The sequence below is a fragment of the Mus musculus genome, chromosome 14, assembly GCF_000001635.26.
Source record: "Mus musculus strain C57BL/6J chromosome 14, GRCm38.p6 C57BL/6J".
Taxonomy (NCBI): Eukaryota; Metazoa; Chordata; class Mammalia; order Rodentia; family Muridae; genus Mus; species Mus musculus.
The window spans coordinates 78,712,495-78,734,080 of NC_000080.6; the positions used below are offsets into that span (position 1 = coordinate 78,712,495).

The following is a 21,586-nucleotide window of genomic DNA, read 5'->3' on the forward strand; positions in this document are numbered from 1 at the left end:
TTGATGTGTTTCTGGTCTAGCTTTTTACTGCCCTAGGATCTCCTCTGTACAACTATTTCAGCCTCTCTCTGGGTGTGCGCAAAGACATAAAATTCAGAAGGATGTCCAACAGTCAGGCGAACGTTAGGGATGCATATAGACTCAGCTAAGGACCACTCGGGGGTAGCTTACTGTTGACTCTGCTCACCAGCTTCCGGCATTCTACGCACAGCAGTCCCCCTGACCTCCCCATCCTGTGGAGGGCTCTTCTGGCGGGCCACACAACACAGCTGGAACACTGCCCTCTGAGAGAACACCTCCTCCTTCAGCTCTGCCCACAAGGCCCCACTAGCACAGCACTCCTGGAGTACTTCTCTTCACAGACGTCGTCGTGCACTTTGCATGCTTATAACCTCAGGAATTTGTTCTGCATTCGTTTCATATTGTCTGTCTGGCTTCCTGTGCTATCCCCGGCACCTACACACTACTCCAGCTGCTGTATTTTTAGAATGCGTGAACCGAGGTGCGACGAAGATTTAAAAAGCGGTGATGTGTGGTACAGAAAATGTTCTTAAACGAATGTGATGGCCGTGCGGGTAATCCCAGCATTCTAGAAGCTGAAATAAAAATGGTCACTATTTCTAAGTTCCCCTGGGCTAGCCCCACCCCCACCCCACCTCTCTCTCTCTCTCTCTCTCTCTCTCTCTCACACACACACACACACACACACACACACACACACACGTATGCACTTAATTCACACTCTGGGGCTTTTTGTTTTACAGATGTGCGTGTTTTTTGGGTTATTTGGGTTATTTTTATAAGGAGACGGGGTCTGTTATGCTCTTCCCACCTAACCCCTGGCCTCAAACCATCCTCCTGCCTCAGTTTCCTGAGTAGCTGAATCTACAGCACACACCACCATGTTTGGCCATTTCAGACAGACGAGAGTACTTTTCTACCTAGTGCTTTCTTGACAAACATTTATTTTTATTTTTGTTCCGCTTTGCTTTTCTGAGATAGGATCGAGCTTCATAGTCCTGACTGTGGACCAGGCAGACCTTGACTTTATAAAGACCCACCTGTCTCTTCCTCTTGCGTGCTGCACTTATAGGCATATACCACTGAGACCAACCGGATGACCTTATTTAACAGCTGGATAAAATTACCTAAATTTTCAAGTGCAAAAAAAAAAAAAAAAAAAAAAAAAAAAGTGAGTCTGACACTAAAATGTAACTGCTGAATTAATTAATGGTAGGGCCGGACCTCAAAGCAGGGCTTCAGCCTTCTGTTCCTTACCCTTGAGAGCCTGTCGTGAGTTCCTGGCCTCTCCCCACCCCCCCCCCGCCCCTCTCCCTCCCTCCCTTCTCTTTCATCCCACCCCTGCCATTATTAATATGCTAAATCTATAATCATATCTTTCACCGTGTTTTAGATTTCCTAACACCTTTCTGCAAGTGATTCCTTTCATTGCAAGAATATCCTGTTATTGATAACCATGAGTCAGCATCTGAGATATAGATTTCAGACTTAAACACTTCAGCTAGAATTTTTATGAATTCTTATTAAAATTAATGAAAGTCATTGCATGGTTTTGTTTTGTCTTGTTCTGTTTTTTAACCCTCAGAATCACTAATTTAGTAGAAGATGTTTCTAGACACCTAATTTTTTAAACAGGTTTTCAAAGAAAACCTAGTTTCACTTCTGTAAGGTACGGTGGTATTTTTAAAAGGTCATGGTACAGCTTAAAAGAATCATATGAAGTAATTTTCCATTTGGCCTATTAAGATATATTTTTGGAAAAAAAATGAGTAAAATTTATTTTTAAGGAATGAAAAATGACAGGTTTTGGGGGCCAGTTTTTTACCACCTGACTATTTTATCTAGGAAAAAAAAAGTGCACAGCAATCTGTCCCTGAGCAGGCTCAACATTTTAAGTTGGATTATTAATACAAACTCCCATACTACTTTAAAATTCTGCTGTAGTCTAATATTCAACGAATATATTAAGCCTTGTCCCCCACCACACATGACACACAGCGGGTAGCAAAATTGACACCCATGAATCCATCTTTCAAATGAGACTACTTTCTGTTGTTTTTCAAAAGACAAGATCCCAAACTGGTAGTGAACTAAAGGCAATTCCCCTGTCTCCATTTCCCAAGAACAGGACTTATGGCATGAGCCAAGATGCTCAGCTTTAAAGAATCAGTGATGTTAAATTATATCATAGTTGTCTGATAGCTCAAAAGCAGGAGAGAGGGGCTGTTACCACTTCCAGACCTTTAAAATCAGTGACAGCAGTTAAGAGTGCATAGTCCCGGCCATCATTGGGAAAAGAGGCCCCTTGGTCTCGCAAACTTTATCTGCCTCAGTACAGGGGAACACCAGGGCCAAGAAGTGGGAGTGGATGGGTAGGGGGAGTGGGAGGGGGAGGATATGGGGGACTTTTGGGATAGCATTTGAAATATAAATGAAGAAAATACCTAATTAAAATAAATAAATTAATTAATTTAAAAAAAAGAGTGCACAGTGCTCCCACGGAGGAACTGAGTTCAGTTCCTGATACCAATGTCGGCTGTTCTCAACTGCCTGTAACTTCAGCTCCAGGGCATTTGACACCTTCTTTTGACCCTTGAGGGCATCCGCACTCAATGCATATATCCAAACATAGACACACACTCATACGCAAAACTGAAAATTAAAATACTTTCTAAAGCATCAATGGCTGAGCAAGATTCCTGTAAGCTAAGGACTAGGAGACTAAGGCAGGAGGATTGCTGAAAGTTTGAGTTCCAAGTTGCCTGGGCTACAGAGTAAGACTGTCTCAAAAAATAAAAATTAAAAAAACCCACCTATGTAAAATGGCCAAAAAAACAAAAAACAAACAAACAAGCAGACGACCAGAGTACATTGAATGTTAAGTTAAAGCTGTGATCAATAATAACCATTGGCCATCTTAACCCACATGGCCAATTATAAATATTTCTCAAATGTCCAAAGAGTCACAGAGTGAAACCACACTTGTCAAGGGCAGCTGTAATGTACTAACATGCTATGGTCTTTGTCAAAGTCTATTCTTAGATGTAAAACAAACTCTCTTTAATTAAAACCTTCCCTTATAAACAGTTCCTGAATGAGAGAAGTCCAACTAATCTAGTATCAGACCAAGGCCAAAGGGAGCCCCAAACTTTCCTAGTCCTCTCTCCCGGCCACCCTAACAGCAAACACGCAACCTTCGACTAAGCCAAAGAATTCTAAATTTAGACACACTGAAGCAACGCATCTTACGCTATACATAAAGGCTTAGTAAATTCTTTATGCCTCTTATCTTTGACAATGGACCGTCATGTCTGACGTGTAGTTAACATGGAAGAAAGCTGTTATACTATATATTACTGTACCAAGAGTCATACTATACTATATACATATACTATATGTTATACTATATGTTACTGTACCAAGAGTCATACTATACTATATACATATACTATATGTTATACTATATATTACTGTACCAAGGGTCAGAGTTTCCAGGCTATATTTAGTTCACATTAAAATGGAAGCAAAGACGCAAACCAAGCTAAAAATAAAACGTTCTACAAAGATGAGTTTTTTTTTCAAATGGACTGAAATTTAGCTTCATTTGGTGCCTTATATGCTGATATTTCGCTACGCTTTAACTTTGCGTTGCTTTGAGAGCCTAACCACAAACCAGCTCAAGATTCTATGGTAGAGGCCAGCCTCGGCCAACAAGAGCCACAGACCATCTCATTGGCCACATCCTGTCTGCACTTGATTTTTACACAGTCCACAAGTGACATATTTAAACAGGTTGATTTAAAAAAATAAAAAAAAGAGTATTTTTAACCCTGAAAACTTCATGACGTTCAAATTCCAGTTCTTTAAATGAAGTTTTACTGGAGTACAGACACACTCTCTTGAGCACTCTTGATACCATTTGACAGTGGCAGAGAAACTACTGGGATGGGGTGGGTTGGTTGCTTTGTTTTGTTTCCTTGGTTTGAGAGGGAAGGGGGTTCACTGTGTATACCTGGCTGTCCTGGAACTCACTCTGTAGACCAGACTGGCCTTGAACTCAAAGATCTGCCTCCCTCTGCCTCTGGAGTGCTGGAACTAAGGTCAACACCACCCAGTTTGTTATCCTTTTTCTTTATTTCAGAATTACTGACAAAAATTATGAGCTGATATTGTTAGTTGATGGTTTCTGGGCAAGGGAAAGACATTTTAAGGGTATGGACCCCGGTAGATCTAGCATATTCCTGTGGATGGTCCATCACACTTAAGTAAATGGACAGCACAAACTAGATAGGGTGGATGGAGGAGGAGGAGGAGGGAGAGGAGGAGGAGGGGAGGAGGAAGAGGAGGGAGAGGAGGAGGGGGAGGAGGGGAGATGAAGGGGAGGAGGAGGAGGAGGAGGAGGGGGAGGAGGAAGAAGAGGGAGAGGAGGAGGGGAGATGAAGGGGAGAAGAAGGAGGAGGAGGAGGGGAGGAGGAGGAAAAGGAGGAGGGGGAGGAGGAGGAGAAGGAGGAGGGGGAGGAGGAGGAGAAGGAGGAGGGGGAGGCAGCTGTGGCAGAGGTGATGCAAAGATGGAAGTAATGGATCTGGGAAGGATATGAGCAGAATACACTGTATGAAATTCTCAAAAAAAGTAATAAAATATACTAAAAATGATAAGATGATCTCGGGAGCTCATGAGTATAATCCCACCTGCTCTGAAGGCTGAGACAAGAGGCCTACAAAATAAAGGTCAGCCTGGGCGACTTAGGGAAACCCTACTGCCAACGAAACTTGAAAGAAAGCAAGGGCAGATTGTCAAAGAGCCTCCCTCAGTGGTCAAGGACTGACCCAGTGTGATGGCTAATGTTATCAACTTGACACAAGCTAGAGTCATCTGAGAGGAGGGAGACCCAACTGAGAAAATGCCTCCTAAGGCTGTAGACAGGCATGTAGGGTATTTTCTTTATTAATGATTGATGTGGGAGAGACCCATCAATCTGGTACCATCCTGGGCTGGTGGTCCTGGGTTCTATAGGAAAGCAGGATGAGTAAGCCAACAAGCAGCATCCCTCCATGGCTTCTGCATCCGCTCCTACCTCAGGATCCTGCCCTGGCTGAGTTCCTGTCCTGACTTCCCTCAGTGATGGACTATGGATGTGGAAGCATAAGTCAGATAAACCCTTTATCCTCAACTTGCTTTTGATCATGGTGTTTCATCATAGCAATAGTAACTCTAATAGGACACCTACCATGCTCAAGGTCCTCGGTTCAATCTCCAGCACCAAAAGCCCTGCGTATGTTATGTTATGATATGATTTTTTCATATTCACAACAGTATGAAATTGTCGAATTAGCACCACGGTAGCTTACAACAGAACTTATTCTATAGTCCAGACCTTACCTGATAAGTCTGACAGAAATTTTGCACTCTGACAAACATCACTCCAATCCTCTTCTACCTTCCTCCTTGGCCCATCATTCTCAGAGATGAGCAATTCTGAGGGACTCCTAATAGCCTGAAACGTAGTCATCTTTGGCACTGTGATCTTTAGGGAAGTAGGCAGAGTTCTGCCCCAGATGATTGCAGATGTTCCTCTTGGCCTCCAACTTGGGTCCTTCTCCCTTCTCATCTTATTTGGATCTTGATTCCAATATTTCCACACAGAACAGAGGCTGAAGATTCTTAAAGATACCTTGTGGCTTATTGTTTCTGTTTTAAACACTAGATAGAAACTCCCATGACCTCCCAAGATAATACCTTTTACAATTTGAAAGTCAGTGACTAAATGCCCTATTGTCTCCTCCACCAAGAAATCATGATTAAAAAATTAATAATAACAAATGGTGGTAGAATGTTGCTTTTGTTTGTTTGTTTGTCCATTTATTTGTTTTGGGGTTGGTGGATTTTTTATTTTGTTCTGTTTTTTTGAGACAAGGTCTTTCAGTGTAACCCTGGATGTCCGGGAAACTTACAACATAAAGCAGGATGGCTACAACCTCAGAGAGATCCACCTGCCTCTGCCTCCCAAGTGGTGGGATTAAAGTCGTGCACCACCACATCAGATAATAATGTTTTAATTGCCTAAACTATATCTCATAAAGCAAAGAAAAACAGAAGTCCAAATTGCCTCACTGTAAAGCTACTTTCATGATAAATTAAAAGCAACTCATCAGCTGACTGTGTTCTGTGTTTAGCACATTTTTGCCAAATTTAGAGAACAACTTATAGCCATTCAGAATTAATATATGAATATTCATAAATGTCAAACAAAATAAGAAATCCATTACGTAATCAGGAGATATTTTTGACACACAAAGCTTTCTGACCTTGGCCGAGATAATTCTTTTTTTGTTTGTTTGTTTTTGGGGTTTTTTTGTTTTTTGTTTTGGTTGGTTGGTTGGGGTTTTTTGTTTGGTTTTTGGTTTTTGGTTTTTGGTTTTTTTCTGAGACAGGATTTCTCTGAGTAGCCCTGGCTGTCCTGGAGCTCACTCTGTAGACCAGGCTAGTCTCGAACAGAGAAATCTGCCTGCCCCTGCCTCTCAAGTGCTGGGATTAAAGGCGTGCACCACCACCGCCCAGCTGGCTGAGATAATTCAATGGCTAAAAGTCATGGAGACAGTTCTCATCGGTGTGTATCACTGTATGACTGACCGTTAGCCATGCCAGCTTGAAAGCAGAGCAACAATCTCCAGCCATTGAGGCATAATGAAAGATTACTGGTGGGGGTGGGTGGGTATGGGGGGGACTTTTGGTATAGCATTGGAAATGTAAATAAGCTAAATACCTAATAAAAAATGGAAAGAAAAAAAAAAAAAAAAAAAAAAAAAAAAGAAAGATTACTGCACTCACAGGCCAACAAAGGCACACACAGTCTTCTTCACATTTAGAGTTTATAGCAATGTCCTTTCAGACCATTGATACCTACAAAATGCATATGAAATGCTCTACAGCACCAAGTCTAAAGGGGACGCCACCCCACAGGGAACATACAGAAGGGTGAAGAGGCAAGCCAAGAATGGAAACCTTACTGCTCCCATTTGCCTTTTACAAGCCAGCATCTCTTTCAAGCCTGCAGAGTTTTTTTTTTTTTTTTTTTTTTTTTGCCTTTGGGAAATTAAGTTGGATACAAAATTATCTTGCTTATCACACTGCAACCTAAATGTAACTACCTGAAGTTCTACTCAGCTGACAGGAGAAGAGATACAAGTGAAAAACAGAGAATGAGTAAAGAGGAAAAAAAGATGTACCTAGACACTAGGAAGACAAACAAAATGGACCAAAGACATCACAAAGATGGAGGTGAGGAGGGCGCTACGATACAGGAGATCACTGTCAAACTCCATGCCCTTCAAAGCACAGTCTTAGCCCTGAGCTGGGGCAGTGCCAGCACACCTCTTCCTGTCTGTCTGTCTGTCTGTCTGTCTCTCTCTCTCTCTCTCTCTCTCTCTCTCACACACACACACACACACACACCTCCTATTCTTTACATTAAAAGTTGGCATATCCACTACAAAAAAAGCTGAGATTAGTGTACTGTCCTAAAACGACCAATTTCCTTCCACTAAACTGATTAATTAAATGATCACATACCGTGTTAGTTCAACCAAATGAAACTTTCTATACTTTGCCAATTTTGAACTGCTGAAAGCAATTTGGCACAGCTCATCTGAATGGCCTACTGTCACTAAAAGGAAGGAAGTAAATAATATACAGAAGACCATTAGGGAATAGTCCTAGTAGCAGTTTTTAAACAGAATATATATATGTGTGTGTGTGTGTGTGTGTGTGTGTGTATGTATAAATATCTATGAATATAAAATAGACAGTGATATTTTCTAAATGTCTATTTTTTGAGAGAGGGTCTCACTATGTCACCCAGGTTAGCCTTGATCTTTAGGCAATTCTCCTGGGTCAGTTTCCCCAGTGCTGGGTATATACCATGATATTTGGTTATCTTAAAAAAATGTATAAATGCATTAATATATATATGTGTATGTGTATACATATATGTGTATGTTTATATATATGTGTGTGTGTGTGTGTGTGTGTGTGTGTGTGTATGGTGTACATATATAACACTTGTAAGTGCATAGAGATTTTTCTGGAAGCATCCCAAGAAAACATCACTTATGATTGCCTCTAGGAGGAAGCCAGAGATCAGTGGAAGATGGGATTTCTCTCATGGCTAGAATCCTTTCCCTGTAGTCTCTTGTACTGTTAGTATGTGTGGGTTTGAATATGCTTGGCCCAGGGAGTGGCACTATTAGGAGGTGTGGCCTTGTTGAAGAAGGCATGGCCTTATTGGAAGAAGTGTGCCACTGTGGGGGTGGGCTTATAGACCCTCCTCCTAGCTGCCTGGATGCTAGTCTTCTCCTGCTTGACTTTGGAACAAGATGTGGAATTCTCAACTATTCCTATACCATGCCGGCCTGGACACTGCCATGCTCCTGCCTTGATGATAATGGACTGAACTTCTGAACCTGTAAGCCAGCTCCAGTTAAATGTTCTCCCTCTGTTGCCTTGGTCATGGTGTCTGTTTATAGAAATGAAACCCTAACTAAGACAGTATGTCTGACTACATGTCTTATTGTTGTTTTGAGATAGGGCCTTACAAGATAGGCCAGGCTATAGTCAAATTTACCATCCTCTTGCCTCAGCCTTCTGAACAGTATAATTAAAATACCCATTGCCAGCTTGTACAACGTTTTCAATTAAGAAAATGCCTAGACACTTTTCAAATGTCTCAAGTAATGCAATGTCCATTTTAGTATGCAAATAATTTAGAGTATCATGAAATATTTACAAAAAGTATTTCAAATAAGGTTAATTACTTAAACTCCCGCCTTTTGTAGTTTGGTTTTGAGACAGGGTTTGATGTAGCCCAGGCTGCCCTGGGACACCCTTTGTAAATGAGGATAGCCTTGAAGCACCATCCCCTGCCTCTACGTCCCGAGTATTAGAATTCCAGGTGAGTGCCACTGCACCTTGTTTCTATACAGTACTGGGAACTAAATCCAGAGCTTCATGCATGGTAGCAAAGCAGTCTACCAGTGAGCTGCCTCTCCAGCCCAAACTGTTCTGCACTGTTCACTGCCTGCCAAACAGGGGCATGACCCTGGGGATCTTTAATGGGAACTAAAGTCAATGGGCTTTTTTCCAATGAAAATATTCACATTGCAAGTATTTAATAACTATGCAGTCATTCATGGAAAGATATTTGTGTGTGTGTGTGTGTGTGTGTGTCTGTGTCTGTGTCTGTGTCTGTGTGTGTGCACATGTGCACGCATGCATTCGATGAGGTCAAGGTCAGCTGTCTTCTTTTTTTTTTTTTTTTTGGTTTTCCGAGACAGGGTTTCTCTGTATAGCCCTGTCTGTCCTGAAACTCACTTTGTAGACCAGGCTGGCCTCTAACTCAGAAATCCGCCTGCCTCTGCCTCCTGAATGCTGGGATTAAAGGCAGCAGCTGTCTTCTTTAGTCACTTTGCTCTTTAATTTTTGGACAAGGTTAATCCTTAAACCTGAAACTTTGACTGGCTTGGCCAACAACTCATGGGGATCCTCCTGTGTCTGCCTCCCCAGCACCTGTCTTTTATCAAATGTGGTAGAGGGGTCTGAATAAGAATGACTGGCCCCACCCCTGGCCCCACCCCTACCCCCACTCCATGCACACATTACCCCAGTCTATGAAATGTAAACACTTGGTCCTCAGTCAGTGCCATTGTTTGGGAAGAATTAGGAGTTCCTTTCTGGAGGAAGTACCTCACTGGGGGGGCGGGGGGGGGCGAGGCAGGGTTTGGAAGTGAGGGGGGGCGTGACAGGGTCTGGGAGTTTAAAGCTTCACACTGCTCTCGGTTGGCTCTCTCTGTTCCAGGACTTCAGTTCATCATGCCGCAGCTTCCTGCTTCTACTGCTATGCCTGCCTCATGCTGCCATGCCTCCCCACCAGGATGACCTCTTATGCTTCTGGAAGTAAAAGCCCAAAACCAATCTTCTATAAGCTCTCCTGGTCCAGGTATTTTTATCACAGCAACATAAAGGCAACAAAGACACATGGGTACTGGGGATCTGCAACATAGAGGCAACAAAAACACACCGGTCCTGGAGATGTGACTCAGGTCCTCCACTTGCACAGCAAGCACCTCCCAGACCTAGTCGCTCCTGCCCTCAAATATCTTCAAGTTCTATGAACAACACATTCATCAGGAGCACATTTACACATCTATATGTAAGCATGTAGTATGTATAAGTGTGTGAATGCAGAACTAAACACACTATTAGTAATCCTAACCCACCATACTTAGAGGGTATTGATGTATCGTCAGGATGACTGAGAAAACACTGTTAGTGTGGCCTCAAAACCAACTAAGCCTTAGCCAAATCTGGGGCCTGCGCCTCCCCTCAAGCCTCTCTCACCTTATACCCCTAGGGAGAAGATGAGGAAATATCTTCACTTTTCTAAGGGTGCTTCTCTTCTTACCTGGATAATTCCCAAAGACTAGGAACCCACTGTTACCTTTAGTAGCTCTACTTAAATTGCCTCCTCCACAGACCTCACCTTCTCCCCTCAAGAGCAGTGTGTGAGCTAAGAGCCACCGTGATGGGCACCACAGCATGTGTTATAGCCTGGACTGCAGGAGGTGGGCCGTGAGGCTGAGGCCCACTAGTCTTGGCATCTTAATACTCTGACATCAGATGTTTGTGCACAAAAACATTTATATAAATACTAACATATGAGCCAGTATAAAATGCAGATTTCCTGATATTCTGATATAAATATCAGAAGCAGTATTCCAAAGCTTGATAATTAGCCATAATCGTGGCAAATGTTTGTCAAAAAGTCAAACAGAAAACCAAAAAGAAAAAAAAATTTTTTCTTAGATTTATTGTAGTCTTCATAAACATGCTTTATCCAAAAAATTAAACAATACGATCTTTCAAGTTCACTAAGCCCACAAATTAATAGTGCTTTCTATCAATTTTTTTGTTCAATCTTACTTCCTCAGTTCAATTTATACCATCCCTAATTTTTTTCAAATGGCATAAATCTTACTAGCCAATATTGATATTAATAGGCATGGAATTTTGACCATTGCATATAAGTATATGATGTGCCATTTTTGAAACCTGCCGTTTTTCTCTTTAATTCACCTTTTCAGATTTTGTTTGTTTGTTTGTTTTTTGTTTTTTCCAAGACAGGGTTTCTCTGTATAGCCCTGGCTGTCCTGGAACTCACTTTGTAGACCAGGCTGGCCTCGAACTCAGAAATCCGCCTGCCTCTGCTTCCTGAGTGCTGGGATTAAAGGCGTGCACCACCACCTACTGGCCAAGGTTTTTTGTTTGGTTGGTTTTTGGTGGTTTTTTTTTTTTTTTTAGACTAAGATTTCACAAGTTAAAAGCATGGTTAGCTTTAGTTTTCAAAAATCTAAATTCAGAAATATTACAAATGCTATGAAATTCAAAATCCATCTCCATTAAACAGTAGTTCCAAGATGTCCAAATAAACACGGCTGAAGCAACCTTTGACTCTGGTAACTGAAGTCACTGTCATGTATAAGTCTACTGAATTTTAGAAGTCAGCACGCGCTCAAACAAACACTAATCCAAACTGTTTCCATGTAAGACTCACTCTCATAAGCCTTAGGCAGCTAATAGCCATGATAACTGTAGAATGAATTGCTTTTGCAAATCTGTTACTAGAGGGAGCATCCACTAATTTAATCAGTTCCCTACTCAAAATCTTGCTTTAACTCCTCCACTAACAACAGCCTAGGTGTTGAAGACTTCTAAACTAAGAAGAACGTTAGAATATCTAAGTCCCTTAACCCAGTAGCCTCAGCCTTCATCATTAAATGAAAGCTCAACTTTGAGACTGATCAGCACAAAACGCCACAAAAGCACTACCACACCCTGAAATACCCTAAAGAGGTTAACTTGTGATGAAACACCATGGATGTCCGAGCCCTGCACTTTGAGGGAACCTGCAACACTGAAGCCAGGCCAGCCTGTGGGCACAGCACAGCAGAGAAACTGACTGAGAGGTGCAAGCAGCTTGCTGTGGGTGGGAATGCATGGTGGCTGGCAGAATACAGCTTCCAGCAGGTCTTCCATAGCATGCAGCGCATGGGTGAACAACCAAACTCCCTTTAAGTTTCCTAGGTGGGAACTCGCCACCCGGCTTTAACCGTGCTCCAAGACGCTTGTTCTGACGGCTAGACAAGCGTTCCAGAACACACCCTAGCTATCTCTTAAACCCACAGCAGGAATCCCTAGAGCACCGAATGGCCCCCTGCGCGAGGCCACGCCCCATCCAGGCCGCGCCCCCGCGCCCCTCCTCCGGATACCAGTTCCAGGGATCTCCCAGAGCGTTCCCTCTGCCCACAACCCTCTCGCAGGCCCCCGGCCGAGCCTTACCTTGGTCCGCATCTGTCCAGAGGTGGACACTTTACGGATCAGCTTCTGGGGCCCCTCCTGCTCCGCTTCACTGTCGGACGAATCCTCTCCCGGTCCTGCAGCAGTGGGGGAAACCGCGCTGGCCCCAGCGACCGCTCCTCCCGCGACGCCCTGAGGGTGGTGCTGGCTGCCGGCCCCGGCCATCCTCTCTGATTCCTGCAGGGACACAGCAGCGCCCCGAGGGGCTGTGGTCAGCTGCTGGGCTCTGCCCGAACGTCTGAGCCCTGCGCCTAGCTGGCGCCATCTTCCGTGGTCCCCGCCACGCAGCACCCTGGACCCGGGACCCGGGATCACGCGCCGCCCCTGCCGAGACCTCTGCGTGCTTCACATCTGGGCACCCAGCCTTGGGATGTTCTGGGGCTGCTGACCCAGGATATGACCAGCACCGGAATGAGAGGATGGAAGTCGCGATAAGCCTCGAACGACCTCCCCCTTACTCCTCCTAGGGTCTGGAGGGCTCAGAGGGAATGGAGAGCAGAGATAGGCAGGGGCATGCCGCAGCAGGTCAGACAGTGGCGATGCTCCTCCCCATGTTCTAGGCAGCAGGAGTGAGGAGAAGGCTCCTGCGGGGAAGGGGGACATGGAGCTACCTCCTATGCCCTGGGGTGCACCTCTGGACTCCGAATCCCTCCACATACTCGGACCACCAGCTAAGTAAAAGTTCCCTCTGCCCCGGAGATGAACTGGGTCTCAAGGACCCTCAGCACCATTGCTAGGACCTTACCTCCCCACCTCTGCCCGGGGGTTCGGGTCCTTTCGGCCTCCTCTACAGTGCTGTTTAGTTTCGGGCCCACCCCCATCCGGCGCACACGGAAGAGCAGAGCATTTTCCGGGAGGTTCAGCTCCGCTCTGAGAACTTTTGGTTCAGAAAGAGCGATTCCCTTTGGCTAACAGGAAGCTGAAAAGGGCGTGGAGAGGACGCAGAAACAAGAGAGGACACGCAGCCCAAGACGACAATATGCTGAAATAAATGTCTAGACTAAAGCGCCCATCCAGAATGCCTGTAAGAATGCACTCAACTAACAAAGTATAAAGTAAAGAATATAAATACACACATCCACAGAAGAGAACGCCACTCCCTGGTCCGGACTAAAGTCTGAGGAAAGAGAATCCACAGGCTGGAGCCTGGGCCCCAGACGCTTCCCCGGCCAGCTACTTAAGCGCAGCCCCTGGGATGAGCAACCTCGCAGCAGCGCAGAATGCACATTCAACCTCAAAATCCTACACAGGTGGGGGAAGAGGGGCTGAGGGAGAGGGTACGAAAAGGACACGCTTCCTGCTGTCCACCTTAGAAAACGTCACAGTGCTGTTAGTGATTTTCCAATTATGAAGTCCCTACCGACTCCGGGGGTGCTCTCCTCGGTAGAGCAATCCTTTTAGCCATTGCCCTTCAGGTACCTCTCCTAGTTTGTCACTTAGCCTTGACCTTGAAAATTCCTGGAAACTAAGATTTGGGGTTTTGATTCTTTCAGGTTTCAGGTGCAACCTTAAGACCAGCAATGATCGGCTCAGCGTTAGAGCTGCTGCCAGCTCTAAGGGATTTTAACTACACTGAAAATGTGAAATCCGTTTCAGTCATTCAGCATGAGAGCGCGGCCATGTTTCTCAAGCACAGAGACAGCCTCTCTTGTGTGTCAGTTGTTCCCTTTAGCGAGGGAAAACGTGGGGTGAAATGGACTTCAAAAGTCCTTCTGGCCCTATAATATGAAATTCTGTACCTACAAGAACACACTGCTGAGAACTTTCTAAGAAACAATAGCATTAAATGACCTTGGCCGGAGATCCAGATCAGTGCCTAGAGTACAGAAGGCCCATCACAGCCAAAAACAAAATAATGCCCTTTTAGTGACCTTTGTCTTAGTCTGACTATTTGGTCACAGACAAGTCAAGACAAAGACCCTTAGTAAAGGGCCTAACACAGTTCAGACTTTTCCTTTTAACATAAAGAAGACAGAGGGCACAAGCTGGGACCAAAACGTGATTATGATTCTAATGTTCTCTTCCCCACACTCTATATAGCTAAAGGTCACTTTGACAGCTATCCTGTATTTCAACCCACACATTAAACTTTCAGGTTTTATATAGCAACATTTCCCAGAATCCAGTCAAGGGTGACTGAAGTGAAAGGTGGTCTAAGGCCCATGCCTATTTGGTGAAGAAGATGGGTTCCATTTCTTACTCTTTGAAAGGATGCAGATTGCTTAAAGACACATTGCACAGCTTCACATCCAGGAGCCAGGCAATTAATTCCTCAAAGTGCAGGTATCCATTACTTATAAAAACCTAGCCTTGCAGCCCGCTCTGATCAACACAGAATTCAGTAGCCAGCTCCTAAGGCCTGTAACTTTGAAAAGCAAAGCCAATCTAAGCCAGTTCCTGCTAAGTAAATGACTGCAACTCTACAGCATCTGCAGCTGTAGAGGAAACCCAGGATGGGTGGAAATACTGTGTAGGCAAAGAAAGGAAAGCTGCCTCATTTCCCACTAAAGGCAGCTCAGGGGAAAACCCTGTTGGAAGACCATCGCTTCTGAGAAACTTTCAAGGAATCACCAATTTAAAATAGTATCTGACCTACTAACTGCTTCTCCTCCTAGTTAAAAGCATTCAAAATGGTTATCTGACCTAAGTGAAATGCCCTTGCCTTTTCTTTGTTCAGTTTCTTTGTTTTGAGGTAGTCCCCTAGCACGCCTCAGTCCCAATCTGACTTGGAATCTATGGCAGGTCTCTTGCATCAGCCTCTATTTCTTGAAATGGCTATTACAATTTCAAATACATGGCATATTGTCTCATTTGGTTTATAAAAAGTTCCTTGACTCTTTCTTTAGTGTTTTAGATTTTCAAATAATTTCTCCCCTGCTGCTCACGAATTCCTTTTTATTACTATTACTTTGAGATCTTCGTTGGTGAGCTGTAGTAGTGCACACCTTTGGTTACAGAATTCCAGAGGCAGAGGCCGATAGGCCTCTGAAATGTAAGGCCAGCCTGGGCTATACAATGAAACTTCCAGGTAGAACATATCACTAATCTTGTTGAAAGCTTGCAATGTTGGAGTTTGAGGTATGAGTGCTGCCAAGATGGAAGCCAGTCTGGGCTACATTGTAACAGGCCCACAAGGGCTACACAGCAAGATCTTGTTTCAAACAAACAAACAAAAGCAGCAAAGAGTCTTGGCCATACAGTCTATAGATGCTACAGTCAGGGTTAAACAGAAAGGAGTAAAGCTGACCCTCCAGTCAGTTTTCTACTTAATAAGGTGCCATACCCCCCCCCCAAAAAAGTACAAGAGACATAAGCCAAAGCTGACTAAAACTTTATGAACACTCTATTACTACTTACAGGTATTGTGAACTAATCAACTGCTCACAACAAGCAGAATCATGAGTCACTCAAAGTGTCTAATCCCATGTTCTACGGTTCTACCTTCAATTGTGATAGAACTTAAGAGTTATGTGTCATATCTTGAAAACCATGAGTGGGTACTTGAGAAGCCATGGTCCAGGGCTCATGTTCCTGATCAGTCCAGAACCAAAGGACTACAGATGGAACCAGCACAGACTGGAAGGCTGCCCTGGCAGCAATATGGAACTGATTCTGCAATCACTATGTATTCCATAGTCAGAAATTAACATTCAAAAAGTTTGCCCTGTGTCAATTTTCTTAGTTGTTACTTAGATAACAAATTATTCCATGAGCAACAGTGCTGTTGATTACAGGAACTTACTGTGGTCCTAGCCCACAAGGCCAAAGCCTCTCACCATCCAGGCAGAAAGTGGAACTGTACAACCTTTCGCTTGTATTGTGGGCTTTTTGCTTTGAAACACTTCCCTTTCTAAGTGTCCATTAATTCTGGACTGATAACTGGTATACTGCCAACAGCTAATGCCAACAGGTATAGAACCATTTGAAAATAAAAACCAAGTTTAGGGAATGAAGTATAGTCAAGCCTCTCTCCACTTAAGGTATTTTGTAAATACTCCCACATTTTTAAACTGAGCTAGAATTGTAACTACCTATCTGCTACCCACTCCCACCCAAGATTAAGGACTGCTTTGCTAAATATCTTCCTACCCGCTCATTCCCAACAGCAAAACGCTTTGATTCTCCTTACTTATTTACTTTAGTGGTGCTAGGGCAAGCCTTGCACTGGCATGTGCTCTGTCCCAAATCTACATCCCAGCCCTCATTCTTTTCTTCTCTTGTCTCTGGATACAGAGTCTCAATATATAGTTTATGCTGGCTCCACAATCTGGGCCCTCCTTCCTCACCTAATTGTGTGAATACAGGTGTGCAGCACCACACCCAATTCCCCAAATACTTTTTGGGCTAAAATTTAGATTATGCCTATATTCACTAACATTGGACTACATTCCAAAGCTAGCACCAAAGAAAACCAAGAAACTTACTATGCTAGCAAGTATCTTCTTTAGGCTCAAGATTTAGCCCGAATAATGTTAAATAAAGCTAATGTGTATCCAAATTTAGCTAATTAACTTAATTTCACCCCCTCACAGACAGAATGTCAGGAAGTCCCAAAAAATCCCTTTTCTCCACATGAATCTCCAAGGAATCTTTTGTTTTTGTCTCTGAATAGGAGAAATCGGGCCATCATGGTTTAGGCTCCATCAGGAGAGAGAGAGAAACAGAGAGAGACAGAGAGAGACAGAGAGACAGAGAGAAAGAGAAACACCAAATTCTTGCATGCATGTTGCCACATGCCATAACAACACAGTAATCCCATTTAGTCAAGTTTGTATGGTAAAATATTAAATTACCTATATTTAAATTTTAAGAAAGTTAAAAACAAAACAAACAAACAAAAAAACCTCAGAACTGGGATCCCAGTGAAAACAGGTTTGCTTTCTTTGCTGTTGTTTCATTTTGTTTTAAGAGAGGAAGGATTTATTTTGGCTCAGAGGATAAATGTATCTTGATGGGAAAGGCATGGAGCTGGGGCTCTAGCTGTGGTTGCCAGAGCATGTATCAGCTGCTTGTTCTGTGCCACCTACTAGGAAGCAATGGGGGGAGGGGACACACACAGGTCCTGAAAATGAGAGTCTCTGAGCACACAGAGTCTGGGCTTCAAGAAAGCTGTGATTCTACTGTTTAGATCTTCTCTTCTCTCTCTCTCTCTCTCTCTCTCTCTCTCTCTCTCTCTCTCTCTCTCTCTCTGTGTGTGTGTGTGTGTGTGTGTGTGTGTGAGACAGACAGACAGACAGACACTGTGGCTCCTTAAAGTTATATAGACTAGCAATTAATGTTCTAAGTATAGCATGCCGCATGATGGTCATATAGGTTCATTTTGAAGGAAACCAGAACTCACTCCATTCAGATTCTTGAGCTCACTGAATCAAAGTTAAAGACCCTGATTTTTGAGAACTTAATGATGCCTTGTATTCTGCTGAAGCAACAGCAGGGCATGAAGTTTCAGGCCTGCCTGGCCTACCGAGAAAATCCCACAGCAGCCTGTCCTACAGTGTGACGCTCTGTCCCAAACAGAAACAACAGGGATTCGGATGGACCCAGTGTTCCTTCAAAACATATTTAGATTAAAACGTCAACCCCGTTGCTCTCCAAGCCAGAAATATTTAACATTTAAAGCTGTTTCCTCTAATGCATTCTTGCTTTCTCTTGAGTACACTCCTCTTTTAGTCGTTCAGGTAACTCAACTTTCTTAAGTAGTTATATAAAGCGTTTGAAAAATCCTTAAATATTGTAGTCATTACACAAAGTTCTGAATAAAATCACTCATGAGAACTTTTTATGACACACACTTGAATAGATGTCAACCTTCAGCTATAAAGTAAGGTTCTTGGGGACAAAGCTTGTCTGAGAGTTAACAGCTTGCCCAACAATCTCAGAACACGATAGGTGTTGGATAAGAATATCTGCTGAACTAATAAAATGCCTTAGCCACTTACATACGCCAAGTTTTGAAGAGTTCAACATTTAGCCACTGCTCCTGCTCCATCTCGCTTCTCTGTGAAGGTTTTAGCTTTAAACGTTCATGTGGCGAGACTAGCACTGAAGATTTTCTAGGAGAATAAGAAAGCACTCTGTTTCTTAGCACTTTGGAGAAGAAAGCCGGAGGTTCTCTAATTTTCTAACTGCGGTGAAGTCCTAGCATTCAGCACCCAAAAAGCACTACACATGACTTGGAGCTTCCCGCTGTAAGTGGTGGAAGCTGATAGGATTTTATTTAGTAAAGTTCAAAACAGGTCGCTGGATTTCATTCCCAATGATCTTAAATGTCAAGACTGAATGAATTGTATTTTTAACCAAGAATAGCTTACTCCCTAATGATGATCGCAATAGAACACGAACAGATGGGCTACCTAACGTGCAAACTCACAAAAGCAAAAGCAGTTGCAGATGGATCAAAGTCGAAGGACACTCCTGAAAGGTCAGGAAGCAGGAGGCAGCGAATCGTACCCTGGCAAACCGGCTGGAAGTCTATGGGTAAGAAAAGGAGAAGCAAGCCTGGCACCTGACCTACAAGCTCTCAACAGGCAGAGGGCCCGCCTGAGCAGACTCAGGAAGTCCCTGGGAAAACATCATCAGAACAGCACCGCAGCAAGGATGAAGCCAGAAATTTTGGACCAGGCTTTTGAGACGGTTCACAACGTCAATCAAAAAGGACTAAGAAATACGTAGATAGGGTATGCAGAGCCAAAATTCATTGCCCACTCAAGATTACAAGGGTCTACGCAGGACGGGGATTCCTGGGAGGAATCCCTGAAGGGATGGATGGATAACAGACGGCTCAGTTTGAGGTGCAAGAAATAAGTTAAAGGAGTTTAGGGAATAAATCCAAAGACCTCGACTCTTCTCACACGCAACACTCTGAGCCCCTAAAGTGACTCAATCTACGCGTGGCGTGTGCTGTGAGATCCAGGCGAAAGCGAAGTTAGCCGGTGGCTGGATCCCGGTCCAGGTCCCCTGACCCTCGGAACTGTTCAGGGCAGCCGCGGCCACTCGAGTCGGAGGCGTGGCTCTGGGCTTCTGGCAGCCACCAGCCTCCACAGGCGGCGGTCCTTGGGAACCTGCGTGCCCAGGTGACTGCCAGGGCGCGGTCAAGAGGTGAGCCCCGTCTCCTCCCGGCGCCACCCGCTGACCGCGCAACCCCGTCGCCTCCACTCCCCGGGCCGCCGCGCCACACTCGGGAATGAAGTGCAAAGTTGGGAAAAGGATGAAGCGCGGAAACGGTCCTCTAAGGACCGTCGCCAGAGGCCGACCGGACAAAGGCGCTTCGGGCGGCGAGCAAGGAGGAGCCCGGGCGCCGGAGGAAGCGCTGCCCCGGCTGGGAAGCAGCTGGGGACCTCATCCCGGACCGCTTCCTGAACGGAACATGGGCCGGGAGGGGGAGGCAGGGAGCAAGGACAAGCGGGAGGGGTGGGCGCGGGCGCGGTACCCACCGGTTCCTCCCAGGCCGGGCTCTGGGCTCCAAGCACGGGGCGCACGTGCTGAGGCTCCATCGCGCCGGCCCGCGCCCGCTGGCCGCCGGGGCGCACGGACACCGGCCCCCGCTGCCGCTGCCGCTGCCGCCGCCGCTGCCGCCGCCGCTGCCTGCGCCTCCCTCGCTGGGATCGCTGTCGCTGCCGCCGCCGCTGCCTGCGCCTCCCTCGCTGGGATCGCTGTCGCTGCCGCCCTGGCTCCTGCCCGGGGCCAGCCACGGGCCCTCCCGCGTTCTCTGGCTTCCGCCGCGCTCGCCCGCCCCCGCGCCGGTCCCTTCCTCCGCCACCGCCTCCGCAGCCGCCTGAGTCCCGCTCCACGGCGCGGCGGCGAGCGCTCGGCTCCTCAAGCCGCCGCCGCCTCCCACGGCCGCAGAATCCGCCCCTCTCTCTCTCCTGTCTCCGCCTCCGACTCCCTCCCCTTTTCTCCCGCCGTCCGCCCCTCCCCCAGCGGCCCCTCCCGGCGGGCGGCCCGGGACGCACGTGACCCCCCTGCCAGGCCATATAAGGCGCGGAACCGAAAGCAGCCACCGGGTGGTCACGGGCACCGGGCAGTGGTGCGGCTAAAAGAGGCAACCGCGCCGCGGGGCCCGGATCGCCAGAAGAATCGGGGGATGTCGGGGATGAGTAGCTTGCGCCGGACGAGCGGAACCTGGCACCCTTTCCCCTTGGCATCCCTCGCCACGGGTGCCTGTAGCCCCCGACGGCCGCCTCGGGAGCTAAACCTGGAGCCAATTGCCCAGGACAGTACCTGGCTTCAACAGAGCGAGGCTGCGCTTCGCACCCCTGAGCCACTCCCAAGCACCTATTCCGGCAGCTGAGATGTCTGGCTGGGCTGTCTGGGGAGCCCTGCTTTTGTTCATTTTCTATGGCTGAAAGATTTCGTGGAAAGAAAACCAGCTAAGGAGCCGGTCTGTGGTCCGCTGTGAGCGCTCTGCTCAAATTAGGGACAGGGGCAGTTCCGAGAGAGAGCTCAAATGTCAACTGTCTCTCCTGCTGCTCTCCGGGAAAAAGAAAATGAAAATTGCAACAAGCAATTTTTTAAATCATCTTTCCTGAAATCATCTTTACTGGCAGTGAAGATGGTTTCCATCTAGTTGCAAACCGAGCAGTGACTGCATTTGCATGGGTCATTTCCTCTCTCGTGGACTTCAGACTCCTGCCAGCACCATCTTCTGGCCCTTAGTCTGGTAGACAGATGAATTCACACGTTTTGAAACCGAAAAATCAAAACACTACTTGATCCAGCATGCTCCCACGTCATACTAATTTCCGAGGCTAATATTCCGCTGAAGCTACACTCATAAAGGTCACCTAAGGATTGTGGAGAGAGCTAAGCCACTGGATGGTTTCCAGCCCTCACTTTCTATAACTTGACTGACTAAATTTGCATTCCTGAATCTCTCCTTTAAATGGGCCCTTGGACTGTTGGGTCTTCTTTGTTAGTGACTATGCTTTGTTCAGTGGCCTCCAACCTGCTGCCTAAATAGCCTGTCCTTCATTTACTTTGAATGAGGTTTAAGTGGGGTGAGTGAGCAGTCTGACCATGCTGCGTTTACCTCAGCCCTGGGATCACAGCTGAACACTGGGGCTCACTCAAAACCAGCCCTTCATTCCATCTAGGTGAGCATTCTACCTGCCGACTGAGCTATCCCAGACCGGAAGCGAACTTCTCTTTTTCAAGCAT

The 21,586-nt window shown here is 45.6% G+C and overlaps 1 protein-coding gene across 7 annotated transcripts in view; it reads right to left on the bottom strand.

Moving 5' to 3' along the window:
- Positions 1 to 20,235, bottom strand: part of Dgkh (diacylglycerol kinase, eta) — a 173,381-nt gene extending 153,146 nt beyond the window's left edge. For 5 of the 7 annotated variants that reach the window (XM_011245100.3, XM_030247867.1, XM_011245099.3 and 2 more), the window contains exons 1-3: positions 20,070 to 20,120; positions 19,864 to 20,024; positions 12,413 to 12,607 (exon numbers count right to left, since the gene is read on the bottom strand). In XM_011245100.3, coding sequence (XP_011243402.1) covers positions 12,413 to 12,607; positions 19,864 to 19,923 — 255 coding nt within the window. In that variant the 5' untranslated portion in view covers positions 19,924 to 20,024; positions 20,070 to 20,120. Of the gene's footprint in view, positions 1 to 12,412; positions 12,608 to 13,175; positions 13,476 to 19,863 lie in introns of those variants that run through there. The other 2 variants (NM_001081336.2, XM_006519169.4) reach the window with 2 other exon arrangements.
- Positions 20,236 to 21,586: the final 1,351 nt, after the last annotated feature.